This window comes from Psammomys obesus, unplaced genomic scaffold, assembly GCF_907164565.1.
Source record: "Psammomys obesus unplaced genomic scaffold, mPsaObe1.curated_primary_1811, whole genome shotgun sequence".
NCBI classification, from domain to species: Eukaryota; Metazoa; Chordata; class Mammalia; order Rodentia; family Muridae; genus Psammomys; species Psammomys obesus.
Genome location: NW_026596040.1, coordinates 21,389,988 through 21,405,970, shown reverse-complemented (window position 1 = coordinate 21,405,970; position 15,983 = coordinate 21,389,988). Strand labels below are relative to the sequence as shown.

General features: G+C 41.8%; 1 protein-coding gene across 1 annotated transcript; it reads right to left on the bottom strand.

Annotated features, from left to right (window-relative positions):
- Nucleotides 1-2,448: 2,448 nt before the first annotated feature.
- On the bottom strand, nt 2,449-15,983 carry LOC129687883 (interferon-inducible GTPase 1-like). Its single transcript, XM_055622470.1, has 6 exons — nt 15,925-15,983; nt 9,055-9,356; nt 8,552-8,643; nt 6,279-6,562; nt 5,085-5,193; nt 2,449-4,440 (listed from the first exon to the last, which is right to left on the bottom strand). The coding sequence occupies exon 6, from the start codon at nt 4,418-4,420 to the stop codon at nt 3,341-3,343; it is 1,080 nt and encodes a 359-aa protein (XP_055478445.1). The 5' UTR covers nt 4,421-4,440; nt 5,085-5,193; nt 6,279-6,562; nt 8,552-8,643; nt 9,055-9,356; nt 15,925-15,983; the 3' UTR covers nt 2,449-3,340.

Genomic DNA, 15,983 nt, shown 5'->3' with positions numbered 1-15,983 from the left:
GTTCCTCTTTAAAGAGTTATTCTATTGTATTAAGAAGTTAAAACATCACAGGGAGAGGCCTGAGGCCTTTCTTAGCACTCAGTCAGTCCTTGGCTGTTGGCCATGCAGGGACAAGTGGGTAGCACCCCTGTGAAGCAGCAAGTTCTCAGAGGAGGGATTAACATGAGCTTTCAAAGCAGCTGGAAGGCAGGTGCTGAGGAAAGGGGTCAGTGCTTGGCAATAGTGTCTGCTCTGGGTTGATGCCCAAGTGTTGTTTTTTTCCTTTGTGAGTGAGGGTGCTGAAGTCTGGAGAGCTCAGTGTAGGTATTCAGGGTCACACAGCTAGTCAGTGGCCAAATCTGAACACACGCTCTCTGACTCCAGAACCTTTGCAGTATAATTTGGCTCTTAAGTGACACCTCCCCCAAAGTGTTGAAGACTTAGTCCCCAGCTTGTTACCAACGTGAAGTGGTGTGACCATGTTGAGGGTGTTTGTGTTCGGAGTCTTGTGGGTAGATCTGAGAAAGAGAGACACTGCAAGGTGTTAAGGCATTGCTGGCAGCAGGGTGACCCAGTCTCTGTGTACTGAATCTCAAACAGCCTCACAAAAAGCATGTTTACTGATTGTTACATAAAAGTTGTCTTTTGAGCAAAACAAATTCCTCCTGCCAAAGCCCTTGGTCTGATCTATATGTTTCATGAAGGAAAGCACCACACCCCAGCGACTTCAGTCCTTACTGTGCAACTTTTACAGCACCCAGTATTATAAGATGTTCCAGATGTGTTGGCTATCTTGTGACCAAAGTCATGCAAAGGCTGAAAGCTCCTTCAGAAAAACAACTCCATAGATAATAGAAAACGTTGCTGTTTTGTACAGTGGCTTCTTTATGGTCTAAGTACTTCTAGAAAACAACTACTCATTCTGATATGTACCCTAGAGACAGTGAAAAACAACTCCTTCATTCTACTGTTTACCCTTTATACAATGATTCTACTAGAATTCCACTATGAGGGGTAGAGCCCAGCAGTGGGTCTTTAGGTCATTAAGGGGCGTGCCTTTAAGGGGCAGTGGGACTACAGCCCTTCTGTAGCTCTCTTTCAACTGTACATGAAGCGTTTGTTGTTATTCACACATTCCCTATGCTGTGTTCCCACAACCAAAGGACTAAAAGTAATGAGTTTGTCCCCATATGGACCTCTACAGCCATGAGCCAAGATGGACCTTTTCTCTTTATGAGTAGTAGACATATCGTGGGTATGTGTCATAGTGATAGCAACACGCTTTGATTTTATTCCATACTACTTCTAAATAAATAAAGCATTTGATAATGAAAAAAAAAAAGAAGTTAAAACATGTGTCTGGGCATATTGCCTGAATGTATATAAGTGCACCACATGTGTGGAGTGCTTGCAGAGCCCAGTGAAGAGGAACTTGACACTTGTGAGCTACCATGTGGGTTTTGGGACTTGAATTTGAGTCCTCTGGAAGGGCAGCCAGTGCTCTTCACCGCTGAGCCATCTCTCTGGCTGTGGTAAGTTGTAGAACGTTTAGTATGTGGGGTCTAGTGATGGTGTTTCCATGTTGAGGGAATGTCAGTGAAGGGGTTTGTGTGACCTGTCTCTTGTATTTATTTTGCTTCCTGACTGTGGGGTGAACAGCTTGCTTTGCTACATGTTGACCAACACTGTGGTCCAGCATTATCGAGAGGGTCCTAAATCAACAGATCTGCCAAATTATGCCATGGAAGCTCTGAAACCATAAGCCAATGCAAACTTTGTCTCTTTATAGGTTGATTGTGTCAGGTGATTGGGTATGGTGAAAACAACCTGAGTTTTGCTGGCCCAGGCATTTTGGGTAAGGGATACTGAAGCTTTATTTAATGAAATTTAAAAATACTTTGAAGGATTTTTTTTTGTAAGGAGTGTCTTAGGTTCAATAACTTGCATTGCACTATTATTATGTGAAATGAATTTATTAACTATAAGCTTCCATAGGATAATATTGGGAGGAAGATTTTTTAGAAATTTATGTTTGCTAGCAGAGGTCATGAGGTCATGAGGATGACTCAATGGCAGGAGGGATGCTTTCATAGAAAGAGGGAGAATAAGTGACACATGCAGAAAGGAAAGTCATGTGTGCACATGAGGATGATTGATCTCCCGAAGGACCTGCCCATGGTGGCACCTGGATTTAAGTGCCCAGTGTATGAGATACAATGAGATACAGTGTATGAGATACAAGTCTACAGGGTATTATCACAGCATTATTATTACTACATAATTTTCTTCTTCTATTTATCTTCCAGCCCCTTAAACTGAAGTCTTCCTTATCATAGTTTGTTTTGAGGAGGACAAAATGATAGCCCTGGTAACAGGACATGAGTGTTTCAATAAAGAAAGTGACACTGCCAGCAATCAACAGGAGCATATCAAGGGTGTACTGGGAATGTCAAATACCAACAGCAGACACTCTTTGTAATCAACAATTTATTAAGTATTATCACGTGGTATCATATATTGATTAAAGAAGTCCTTCATGATCCCAGCCCAGATAAGTAATGACAGAGATGGGGAACTCAGGATTCCGAACTGGTCCTGGCACTGAATTATAGATGCTCTTTATTGTCTCTAGAAGGATGCTGATGATTGTAGAAACTGATTGGTTAATAGCAAACTTATGATCAGTGGTTCTGGTTTCTTTTGACTTTGGTCTTAAGTCTTCCTGTTGATAGACTCTATAAGTCATGCTAATCACTCTCTAACCCAGGCTTAGTGAGGATGAGAATGCTCAGGTGTGTGTGTGTGCATGTGTGTGTTTGTGTGTTTCTGTGTGCAGGTGTGTGTGTGTATCTTCTGAAACACAATAAACACATAAAGGCAAGATGTACATAAAGGAAGGAATAATTGTATACAATTTCGAGAGGTTGAAGTTGCAAAAAAAAGGAAGTAGAGAAGTGACACAGAGCTCACTGTGTGTGTGTGTGTGTGTGTGTGTGTGTGTGAATTCAAGCATGCATGTAGAGTTGGATTGTCAGGTTCTGACATATTGATAACCCTGACCCTAATCCTCAGGTTTTGCCAGGGTGGCAGTTAATTGGCTCATGTAAAGAAAAGAGGAGGTATTTATCTAATGAGTTCTTAATATTACCTCTTTGGTTTTGTAGTTGTCAGTAGCTGTGGGTGAGCCAAGTTTGAGCTAGTTTTTTGAATATGCCTCTCTGAGGAGAAATTTTGCATCTTCAATCACTGTGTCAAGGAAATAAAAATGCAAGTAATAGCTTTTCCTAAAGTAAAGCCCTGTTGCCAGGAGCCCACCATTAGCTGAGGCAAATTTCTCCAAATACTTCAAAAGCTTTCCTCCTTATGTTTCCTCTTTCTCCGTTTCCAACAAATAAGGAGATTTAAGTTTTTTCTTCAGTTGTTCAACAGGCACTTGGGCTTCCTTAGCCATGAACTCCAGGGATTGATCATCCACTCCGAAGAGATCTCTATAGTGGTTTAAACTTGCCTTCAGCTTTTCCACATCATTGTCTATGAGGATGCCCACTACAGGAACAGTAGAGCAAACTCCATCCTTCAAGGCTTCCAACCAGACAAACTGCTTGGCAGAGTTGTACTTTCTTTCAATGGCTGCCTCAGTAACATTAGGCAGGGAAAGCATAAAATTGTGTCGCTTTTGAGCAGGAAGATCCCCTACGAGGGTGTCCATCAGGAGTGGAAAATCATAGTCGGATAAATCATGGTTAGATATCAAGAACACCTGAGGTTCACCAGTTTGTTTGTCTCTAAAGACTTCCAGATAGGAACTTCGAATCTTCTCCATGGTGTTTTCTCTGTTAAAGGTACTTGGTTTGGCCTTCTTTTCATTGTCTAGATCAGAGTCCACCTTGGTTCTCACAAGGTAGTAATTCTTGTTCATAAGTCTGATTGCTTTGGCAAGTTCTACTTCATGTATTGTAGGTCGTTGTGAAGAAGCAACAATGAAAAAGTCATACTTCTTGAATTCTACCTCTTCCAGATAACTTTTTGGTGGAAACTTCTGAGTTCCAATGCCAGGCAGGTCCCATAATGTCAAATTTTTAATTTTGGGGTGTTTGTATGACTTTATAGTTATGGTTGTTTCTGTTACCCCAGTTTCAGCTGCTTCTTTCTCTTTACCTTTAACTCCTCTTAGGGCATTGATGAGGCTGGACTTCCCTGCTCCAGCCTCTCCTGTCACAGCAACATTTATTGCTGCATTATCAATATTCTTTAATGCATCATTGATTACAGAATTTGCTCCCTGAATATTTCCTTTTTTTAGGTGTAACTCAATTAAATGGATTGTTTCCTCAGAAATGATTTTGTTTTCTGGCTTATAATTCTTAAAATATTCGGTGAAGCTGCACTCCAAACTTCCATTGTTGTCATTCTTAGGTGTACCAGAGAGGAGCTGACCCATGACTGTGAGCAAAAAAGTCACTGAAAGAAGTAAAGAGAGTAAGTTTCAAAGATAGAAGACGCCTTTGTGCTTAGCAGTGTGTTCTCTATGTCTCAGACTCAGTCCTGACACTGACTAGTTCTCATATATGTTGTACATGTTATTTTTTTGATAAATTACAATCTTGATTTTTCTTGGATGAGGAAACCTCAGCTGAGGAATTGTGTCTATCAGATTGGACTTGGGTTGTGCCTATGGGACATTTTCTTGATTAAGGATTGATGGGGGAGATCCCAGCCCAGTGTGGGTGTCACCATCTCTGGGCAGGCGGTCCTGAGTTATAAATTAAACAAATGATCCAACTATGGCGAGCAAGCTAGGAAGCAGCATTCTACCATCATTCCTGCCTCTGCTTTTGCTTGAGTTTCTTTTCTGACTTTTCTCCATGATGAACTGTGATTATAATGTGTAAGCCCCCTAAAATATTTTTCTCCCCAAATGCTTTTGGTCATAGTGTTAATCTCAGAAATAGAAAACTAGAATAGGTATTTACTAGTTTTCAACCCCTTAATTACAGAAAAAATTAAAACTTAAGAAAGGGAACTACTATAAAAATCTACATGTTGTTTTAGGCAGCATCATCATTTCTCAAAACACTCAAAACACAGGTAGGTATGTCACCTACCTGGAGTATTTTATATGAAATCCAATGTCTTCTCCCTCCGTGAACACTTCCTTCAGTGTGTACCTTCTGAGGATTGGGAGTTTAGTCAACAGACATCTAGTTTTCCAAGCTGAAAACAAGTAATGATGAATGATAGTTGACATCAGTGTTTAATCAATGCTGACTCTAATGGTAACATAAATTTTTGTTTTCAGGAGATATCAGAAGAGCTGATATTACTTCAGCTCTTGTATTTGGTTGAAATAATTTTTAATTTGTCTAGATTTAATTTCCGTTCGTTTTTTTTTGTTTTTTCATGAATGGAACTCATGTCCCAGAGGGATATAAAGCTGCCATCATACAAAATTTCTTTTCCCTTAAAGTCAATGGTAAAATCCATTTATTCAATACAATGTTTCTTTGTCCTTATGCCATCATTTAGATCCATTGCTATTTTTTAAAGATTTTTTTTATTTAATGAAAATAATCTAATTGAGCAGTGCAGATACAGGTCAATTGGCAGAATGTTTTCCCAGCATAAGTAAGGCCTAGCGTTTAATTCCCAACACCTCATCAAGTGCACGTGGTCGTGGGTTCCTATGTTTCTGACATTCAGGACATAGAGGTAAGAAGGTCTGGGCTTCACTGTCTTTCTTGGTACAGAGTGAGTTAGAGGCTAGCCTGGGCTACTTAAGAGCCTGTCACAAAAGATTAAAAATTAAGTCCATCAAGCTGTCTCAACAGGTGAATCCACTTGCTGCCAGACCTTAGAACTGAGTTTGATTGTTGGGTATTTGATGAGCTCATATCTCATGTTTCTGTCCTTTATTCTCCATAAACCTGACTACAAGACCTCCCATGGCAGCATAATAGACCTCACTGTCCATTTAAGGAAACAGGAGCCCCCTGCTGTCAACCTGAGGCCTCCTCTTTCTGTTTCACCCCTATCAAGTCAGTGTGCAGATGTAAGTTCTATTTCCAGATTCGTTCAGAACTGATCATATTTCTACATTATTTTCTTTAAGACCTTCTCAATTCCAGCTTTGATTATGTCATTGACATTACTTTTTCCTGTGACTGTTCTTGAAACAACATTTATTATCAAATAGCCAGAGCTATCCTGTTGACACTGATGTCATAGCATGTCAAATCAATTCTGAGAGGCACCATAAGGATCGTATTCCACTCAGGATATATTCATTTGTTATACAGTACCTTTGGATTTTGTTATCTCTGGTATCTATATTTCAGATACCGTGTTGTGTTATCTTGGGTTGTGTTTTCATCTCAGGGCTTTGTACTTAGAGACTGCTCCCTTGTCTTGTTGCTGTTCTCCAGTAGACACATGTCTACACAGGTTCCATTTTGGGTAGGTAGGATTCAGGGAAGCACACAAGCTCTTCTCATCTTTTCAGTTTTTTCCTCTCATTCTTTCAGGTCTATCTCCTGGTTTTGTGATGCAGACTGCAGTGAAATACCTGTCTGCAATGTCTTCCCACCTAAGATGAACACAGGAGACAAGAAGCGTGTGACACAGCCAGCATCACACGAGGAGGCCTGCCTAGATGACAGCTGTCACCACCCCCTGACACAGCTCATGTTCCTCACAGATGCAGAGAAGATGGTTAGCACTCACGCTTTGCAATAAAGAAAACCAGTGTGAACACAATTCTTGAGGCACAGATTTCCACATCCAGCTCCACCAGAAGGAACATGAAGAGAGACCTCTTCTTCACAGGCCAGTTTACTAGGGAATGCTGGGAATTAAATAGTGGACCCTGAACTAGAAAGCAAGGTGAGCCTGAGATACAACAAACCTCACACACACTGCAGAAGTATTCCATCACCTGACAAGTCCATTACAACCATCTCAGGGAGAGAAGTAACAGACAAGCAAATCAACTAGATGTGTCTTACCAAAAACAACATCAGGATCATTTCTTTGAGGTTCTTCAAGTTGAATGGTGAGCAAAGACCATGCACAACTAAATCCTGCCCACCTCCCACCAAAGCCCCCTTGCTTTCAGGCTGAGGATTTTCACTGTCTGGCCATGTTCCTAAATGTCTCATTACCTATCAGCTCATTAGAGAAAAGAGATGGCGAAGGTTAGAAGTTAGATCTGGAGAATCAGTCTCAGATAAGCCCCTGTGCCCAGCTATATTTGGTCTTTGTGGAGCTCCTGTTCTGTCCATGTCTTACTAACTCTCTCTTCTTTCATATGATTCCCTGCACTCTGCCCAAAATTTGGCCATGAGTCTCAGCATCTGCTTTGATACACTGCTATGTAGAGTCTTTCAGAGGCCCTCTATGGTAGGCTCCTGTCCTGTTTCTTGTTTTCTTCTACTTCCAATATCTATTCCATTTTTATTTATAAATAAGGATTGATCTTCTTACCCCAGGTCCTTCTTCTTGTTTAGCTTCTTAAGGTATACAGATTTTAGTATGTTTATCCTATCTTACAGGTCTAGTATCCACTCATAAGTGAGTATATACCATATTTGTCTTTCTGCTTCTGGGATACCTCACTCGGAGCAGCCTAGCGAGGCCACAGAGGAGGACATTGCAGCCAGTCTGGTGAGACCTGATAAACTAGGGTCAGATTGAAGGGGAGGAGGACCTCCCTTATCAGTGGACTTAGAGAGGGACAGGGAGGAGATGAAAGATGAGGGAGGGAGGGGGGGATTGGAAGGGATTGAGGGAGAGAGGTATAGCTGGGATACAAAGTAAATAAAGTGTAACCAATATAAAAAAATAAAAATTTAATAATAAAAAAACAAGTTAGATCTGAATGCTCCTGCCCACTGACCAGAAGACCTGTGTTGACTGGATTCATACTATAGTTCAGCTGCAGGAAGCACTCCACTGTGCTCCAGGCTCTCCACTTGAAACTAATCTCTGTTTCCTCTGTGGAAAGCAGCAGGTGCAGGGCAGTTGGGAAGGACTTACATACTTTGATTTCTCCTCCCCCCCCCTCTAGGTGTGTGTTGGCCAATCATAGAGGAGCATTGATCAGATTGCTTTTCAGAAATATCTGCATTTCCAAGGAGTGGAGAGTGAAAAATCAATCTATCAGCTATTTTTAATCTCATTAACCCTTCATTTCTTGGCACAAAAGGCTAGAAAGTCCTAAAATAATAAAGTATGTTGAACATGGGGCTTGGAAACTGAGGGAACATGGAGAAGCAGCTCACTAATTAGGGTATAACACAACCTTGAAGGAGAATTTTCCTGATCCCTGACTCCACAAATGCAGCCTGAACTGTTGTCATACAACATGCTGGGGTCCTGTGCAGATGCCAACCAATGTTAGTTTCCAAGACACAACCTGTCTCACCCCTCTGACCACAACCTTATGTCCACACAAGATTCATGTTACTTAATTCTTGCCATTCCTGTGTCCCATGTCCTCTTGGAATTTGGTCAGGCTTGGGCTTGACAGGACTTCCACATGCTGTCACACCCTCTGTGAGCTCATACATGAACTGACCTGCTGTGTCCTGAAGACACTGCTTTCTTGTAGTCATCCACCACTTCTGGCTCTTATGGTCTTTTCACCCCCTTCCACAGCCACTCCTGGGCCTGAAGGTAGAAGTAGTTATGTTACATCTAGGGGTAGACATTCCTCAGCTTTATTCTCTGCATCCTGGCCATTGTGGGTATCTGTTTTGATTATTTTCTATGGAAAATACGAGCAGCCTTGGTAAGGGTTGATTGATGTCTTAATCTATGGGTATAATGATAAGTCATTAGGAGGTGCTTTAATATTATAGCCATTTAACAGTAAAGTCATAGTAATTCTCTCCTAGTGTTTGTGATCTGTCCATCCTTACGTTCTTGCCCAGTTATGAGTTTCATCTTGTGGAGAAGCTATTAATCTCTACTATGAAGCAGTTGGCTACTTAGATGTCGTTCTTGCCACTATTACACTTGTGGGTATGTCTGCTTGTCCAGTCATTATTGTAGCTCTCATCTGGGTCTGATGAATCGTACCTTTTCTCCTCTGGGGATGTAGATAGCACCTTCCAGCACTAGGAAGCTAGTCAGTAGGGACGTAGCTCCTGAGTCAGTATTGTCTTGATTTCACCGTGTTTTATAATTCATGGATGTGTATGTGGTATCTTCATTAATTGGACCTTTCAAGTTTTGGAAGTTAACCAAGAGGCTAATCACATGTACTGTGTCACTTCGGTACGTCAGCACCGATTTCAAGGACAAAATGAGCCGTCCACCTCAGCTCAGCTTTGGATTTTCTGGATCCTCTACGAGACATCAGTTGTGTTCTTGAGCTTTTCCTGAGGAGACACAAACAAATATCTATTCACCCCTTTGAGGCACCCATGAGAGATGAACGAAGCATCTTTTACGTTTCTGCACTTTCTATGGTTTTTTATGTTTATTTAATGTGAGTCTTATTTCATATTTAAAATGTGTCTATGTATGTACCTTGTATGTTCCACACGTTTGTGGGTAAGTCAGACTCATGTTGAGCATCTTTCACAACTGCTTTCTACCTTTTTCCTCAAGGAAGATGTCCCAGCTGTAGCCAGGTCTTCACTGTCTGCAGTCTAGCTGGCCAGCTTGCTCCATAGTTCCACTGTCTCTGCCTTCTGAGTATGGGAGCACAAGGTGGTGCCACACCCACTCAGCATTGTGTGGGTTAAATTGAGCTCTGGTCCTCATATCTTCATGTAACTTGCATGTGTTGTGTGTGTGTGTGTGTGTGTGTGTGTGTGTGTGCGCGCGCGCACATATGTGCATGTGTTTAAAATCAAGTACAGGTGCATGTTGAGGGCAGAGACTTTGGAAACCTCTGGACTCGGTGGAGTGGGGATTGTGAGCTACCCAGTGTGGGTGTTGGGAGCTGTACTCAGGGCTTCAGGAAGAGCAGTGTGTGCTTTTAGTGGTTGAGCCACGTCTCCATACCTTTAAAAAAGATCTACTTTATTATTTTAGAATTACATGTCTTTCTATGTGTGAGGGTATAAGTACCTGAGTACAGATCTTTCTCTTTTGAGGGGGAAGAAGGTTTCAAATTTAATTACTATATTTCTGTCTTTCCTTTCTGCCTTCTATTTTCTCCAATACACCACTCCCCACTCTCCTTCTAGTTTATGGCCTCTTCTTTCTTTAATTGTTATTAATGCATTTATGTACACACATGCACATTGTTAAACATAGCTTCTTCAGTCTGATTAATTTTACTTGCATGTATGTTTTCAGGGCTGACCATTTGCTACTGCAGAACCAGTAGGTGTGTGCTTCCTGGGGGAAGACCACCTCCCCTACACTCAACTTTTCTCAGTGGCCTGTAAGTCTCTGTGTAGGACGAGGTCCTTAAGGGCTTTTACCTGCCCAATTTAAGGGCATGGTCTAGGATTCAGGATATAAATTGAGAAAGAGCAGGTATGCATTGTGTGGTGTTGTCTTGTGGTGAGAGGCAGTTTGGAGAGATCTGAGAGATGGATGTGCTGTGCCAGGATCACAAGACCCTCAGAGACCACCAGGAGAAGACTTAATGCAAGAGCAAGAGAGCTTTAGTAAGAGAGTGCTTGAACTTGGGACCCAAGTCTCACTGAGGCAGCAGTAGAGAAGCGGGACCCTGAGCCCTGCGTGAGCAGGCTTTTAAAGGAAGAACTGCAAGCAGGGAGTTTCCATGACAGCAAGCAGGGGTTTTCATTCTTTGACATTACAGGATTGGGTAAAAGCCATAGGGGCAAGGTGACCTTCTACATAATCACAATTGCCATTCTTCTAAACTACACCTAGAACGTTGGGGAGAATTTTCCCAACCGATTCTCATTGATTATTGCCAGGGAGACTGTCTCTATTTTCTATTAAGTATTTATTTTGTGATATTTCCTGAAGGTTGCTGTTAGGAGAGTTAACTTTGTTTTCTGCCAAGTGCACATTCTGTGATATTTACTGGTACCTGAGTTCAGCTCCTAGTCAAGATAGCTCCTCATTTCAAAATGGAGTCACCCAGGCTAACTTAAACTCTTCAGACGGTGTGGTGGGTGGAGCAGATAGATGGATAGAAATATGTTGGGGCACAGACTGCTGGCTGCGCCCCCAATAGGGGGAGGTGATCGGACAGCCAGCCCCTGAACTCATGTCAGAGACAGTGCCTGTTCCCCTTACTAGGGACCCACTTGGATCTTGAGCTGACATGGGCTATATCTGAGCAGGGGTTCTAGGTTATCTAGGTTATATCCATGAATGGTCCTTGGTTGGAGTATCAGTCTTAGAAAAGATCCCTGTGCCCAGATTTTTTGGTTCTGTTGTTCTCCTTGTGGAGCTCCTGTCCTTTCCAGGTCTTACCCACTTCTTTCATAAGATTCCCTGCATTCTGCCCAAAGTTTGGCTATAAGTCTCAGCATCATCTCTGAAAGGTAGAGCCTTTCAGAGGCCTTCAGTGGTAGGCTCCTGTCCAGTTCCCTGTTTTCTCACTCTTCTGATGTCCATCCTCTTTGCATTTCTAAATGAGGATTAAGGATCTTAGTCACAGTCCTGCTTCTTGATTAGTTTCTTTAGGTGTACAGATTTTAGTAAGTTTATTCTATATTATATGTGTAACACCCACTTATAAGTGAGTATATACCCAGTGTATCTTTCTACTTCTGGAATTCAACCCAGCTGCTCCTCAGCTGAGGAACGGATACAGAAATATTTTTTAATTTGCCTAGATTTACTTTCCTTCTGACTTTTTTATGAACTGGAACTCATCTCCATTAGGGTTATAAACTAGCAATAACACCTTACACCCATCAGAATGGCTAAGATCGAAAACTCAAGTGACAATGCATGCTGGAGAGGATGAGGAGAAAAGGAAACCCTCCTCAATTGCTGGTGGGAATGTAAACTTGTGCAACCACTTTTGAAATCAATCTGGGGTTTTCTCAGACAACTAGGAATAGTGCTTCACCAAGATCCAGCTTTACCACTCCTAGGTTTATATCCAAATATGCTCAATTATATAACAAGGAGATTTGCTCAACCATGTTTATGCAGCTTTATTCATAATAGCTAGAACCTGGAAACAACCCAGACGTCCCTCTACAGAGGAATGGATGCAGAAATTATGGTACTTTTACACAATGGAATACTACTCAGCAATTAAAAACAATGAAATCCTCCAAAATAGACCATATAGTTGGTCACAAATCAAACCTCAAAAGACAAAAGAAGATTGAAATAATCCCTTGTATCCTATCTGATCACCATGGACTAAAGCTGGACCTCAACAAAAAATAGAAAAGCAAAAAGCCTATACAAACATTGAAACTGAACCACTTGCTACTCAATGACAACTGGGTTAGGGAAGAAATAAAGAAAGAAATTAAAGACTTCCTAGAATTGAATGAAAATGAAGACACAACATACCCAAACTTATGGAACACAATGAAAGCAGTGCTAAGAGGGAAATTCATAGCACTAAGTGCTTTCAAGAAGAAATTTGAAACATCTCATACAAGCAACATAACGGTTCACCTGAGAGCCCTAGGGGGAAAAAAAAGAAGCAGACACACTCAAGATAAGTAGACAGCTGGAAATAATCAAACTCAGGGCAAAAATCAATAAATTCGAAACAAATAAAACAATTCAAAAAATCAAAAACAATGGAAATGATGAAATTTGCAGGCAAATGGTGGGATCTAGAAAAGATCATCTCGAGTGAGGTATCCCAGAAGCTGAAAGACACACACAGTATATACTCACTTATAAGTGGATATTGGACACATAATATAGGATAAATGTACAAAAATCTGTACACCTAAAGAAGCTAAGCAAGAAGAAGGACCCTGGGTAAGATGTTAAATCCTCACTCAGAGAGACAAATGGGATAGACATTGCAAGAAGGAGAAAACAGGAAACAGGACAGGAGCCTGCCACAGAGGGCCTCTGAAAGACTCTACCCAGCAGTGTATCAAAGCAGATGCTTAGACTTATAGCCAAACAGGAATCTTAGGAAGAAGTGAGGAAGGCCTGGAGAGGACAAGAGCTCCACAAGGAGAGCAACAGAACCAAATATCTGGGCACAGGGGTCTTTTCTGAGACTGATACTCCAACCAAGGACCATTCATGGATATAACCTAGATAACTTAGAACCCCTGCTCAGATATAGCCTATGTCAACTAATCTCTAAGTGACTGGCTCTTTGATCCCCTCCCTCTGAGTGGGGAGCAGCCATGTCAGGTCACAGATGAGGACAATACAGCCAGTCCTGATGAGACCTGATAAGCTATGGTCAGAGGGAAGGGAAGGAGGACCTCCCCTCTCAGCGCACTTGGAGAGGGGCATGGGAGGAGATGAGGGAGGGAGGGTGGGATTGGGAAGTAATGAGTGAGGGGCTACTGCTGGGATACAAACCAAATAAGCTGTAATTAATATAAAAAATAAAAATTAATTTAAAAATTTACCCTAAAAGTCCATATTAAAATCCATTTATACAATACAATATTGCAGTATCTTCAAGTCACCATCAAGATTTCCTATTTTCTTTTAAACTTTTTATTTTATCAAAGTAATCTAATTGTGACCACAGATACAAGTCAGTTGGTAAAGTGATTTCCCAGCATGAATAAGGCCTTGGGTTCTATCCCCAGCATCTTATCATATGCATGTGGTCCTGGATCCCTATAATGCTGGGACTCAGGACATAGAGGTAAGAGGATCAGGACCTTGAAGTCTTCCTTGGAACATAGTGAGTTAGGGACTAGCCTGGGCTACTTAAGACCCTGTCACAAAAGAAAAAATATGAAGTCCAGCAAGTTTACTCTGTAGGTAAATACACTTGCTTCCAGATCTAAGAACCTGAGTTTGATTGTGAGGTATGTAATTAGCTCACACCTCATATTTTGGCCCTTTATTCTCCACAAACCTGCCTGTGAGACCTCCCAAGGCAGCACAATGGACCTCTTCATCACTTCAGGAAACAGAAAATCCCTGCTGTCACTGTGAAACTCCTCTTTGTTTCACCCCTATCAAGTCAGTTTGCAAACTTAAGCCCTGTTTTCAAATCTATTCACAACTTATCATTCCTCCTACATTACCTTCTTCCTGACTTCCTTAGTCTTTGATTATGTCATCCACATCACTGTATTTCCTGTGAGTGTTCTTATAACAACATGGATGATCAAACAGCCAGAGTTATCCTGTAGACACTGAAGTCCTATCAAGTCAAGGCAATTCTGAGAGAAACCATAAGGATTCCCATTTCCCCCAAGAAATTTTCATTGTGTATACAGAGCATATGATACCTACATACAAGAAACCTTTGAATTTAATTATGACAGTTCTGGAGCCTCTGGTGTGTGAATTGAAACCACCCTGTTACTTTGGGCTGTCTTATCTCAGGACTTTGTACTTAGTGGCTGCTTCCTTTCCTTTTCCCAGTAGCCAATTGACTATTAACTTAATCCCCTTCATCTGGGTTTTACTTCAATTAAGGAGGCTTTAGTATGAATATATGCATTGGGATATAAAATTGTATCTGCCTCCATTATTCACCATCCTTTCATTATGTCTGTTTCCCTAATAGCATTTGCAGGTACATAATGTGTTTTTAATTGGCTTAGTCGCTACCATCCTCCCACAGTATAATGAACCTCAGTAGGCAGAATGTGCTTTGGTGTTGCTCACTTGTTCACCTCCAGCACACAGGTCTATGGTGGTTTATCATCAGGGAATGAATGGGGAACATGAGGAATGCACTTGGACTTCCTTGTGAACATTTGGGTCATTACTGTCATTCAGTCTGGTGTGTGTGAAACTGAAGTCCCACACTCATGTGAGTGGCTGCCAAGAGTCTCAAGAAAGCACAAACCAGTCTAATGCAAAACAGAGATCTCCTCAGAACCATAGTGTGTTTATGATCACAAGTACATACATAGTCTTGCACAGAGAGCTCCTGTCCAATCCACAGGACAAACGGAAACCCCTGTGCAGGAAACCAGAGCTTCAGAACTTTGTTCAACCTGACTGTGGGTACATGCCTGGAAAGGGTGGGTGAAGAGAATGTCCTAAAAGAGAAGCTAAGCCTGGTTAAATAAACACCATACCTGGATTCCTGTTAAAGGAAACAGCCTCCCACAGGAAACAGACAGAATCTCCCAGAAAGCACACATACTGTTCTCATCATTTCTGGTTTCCCTCTCATTATTTCAGTTCTAGCTCCTGGTTTTTTGATCTAGGCTCCAGTGCAATACCTGTCTTCAAGGTCTTCCCACTGAATATGAACACAGGAGATGAGAAGGCTTCCACACACCAGCATCACACAAGGAAGCCTGCCCAGATGTCAGCTGTCACCAACCCTGACACAGCTCATGTTCCTCACAGATGCAGAGAAGATGGTTAGCACTCATGCTTTGCAATAAAGAAAACCACAGTGAACACGAGTCTTGAGACAGATTTCCATAGTCACCTCCCTCAGAAGCAGCCTGCAGAAAGACCTCTTCTTCACAGGACCACTTTCTAGGGAATGTAGGGATTCCATAGTTGACTCTGAACTAGGAAGCAAGGCGAGCCCGAGATACAGCAAACCTCACACACTGCAGAGGTTTCCCATCACCTGACAGGTCCACTACAACCATCTCAGGGAGAGGAGTAACAGACAAGCCAATCACCTGGATGTGTTTATCAAAAACAACATTGAAATCATTTCCCGTAGGTCTACCTCAACTTGAATGATTGGCATTCAATCACAACACCTACAAGTTCATCCTGTCCATCAAAGCCCTGTAGTTTTCAAACTCAGGATGCTCACTGTGTGGGCATGTTCCTACATGCCTCCTTACCTATCAGCTCTTTAGACAAAAGCTGGTGAAGGTTAGAAGTTAGATCTGAATGCTCCTGACCACTTACGACAAAATCCTGTGTCCACTGGATTCACACACTGTAGTTCACCTGTGGAAAGCACCCTC

Coding starts and splice junctions, on each gene's coding strand:
- LOC129687883 (XM_055622470.1), bottom strand. CDS start 4,420: ATGGGTCAGCTCCTCTCTGGTACACCTAAGAATGACAACAATGGAAGT.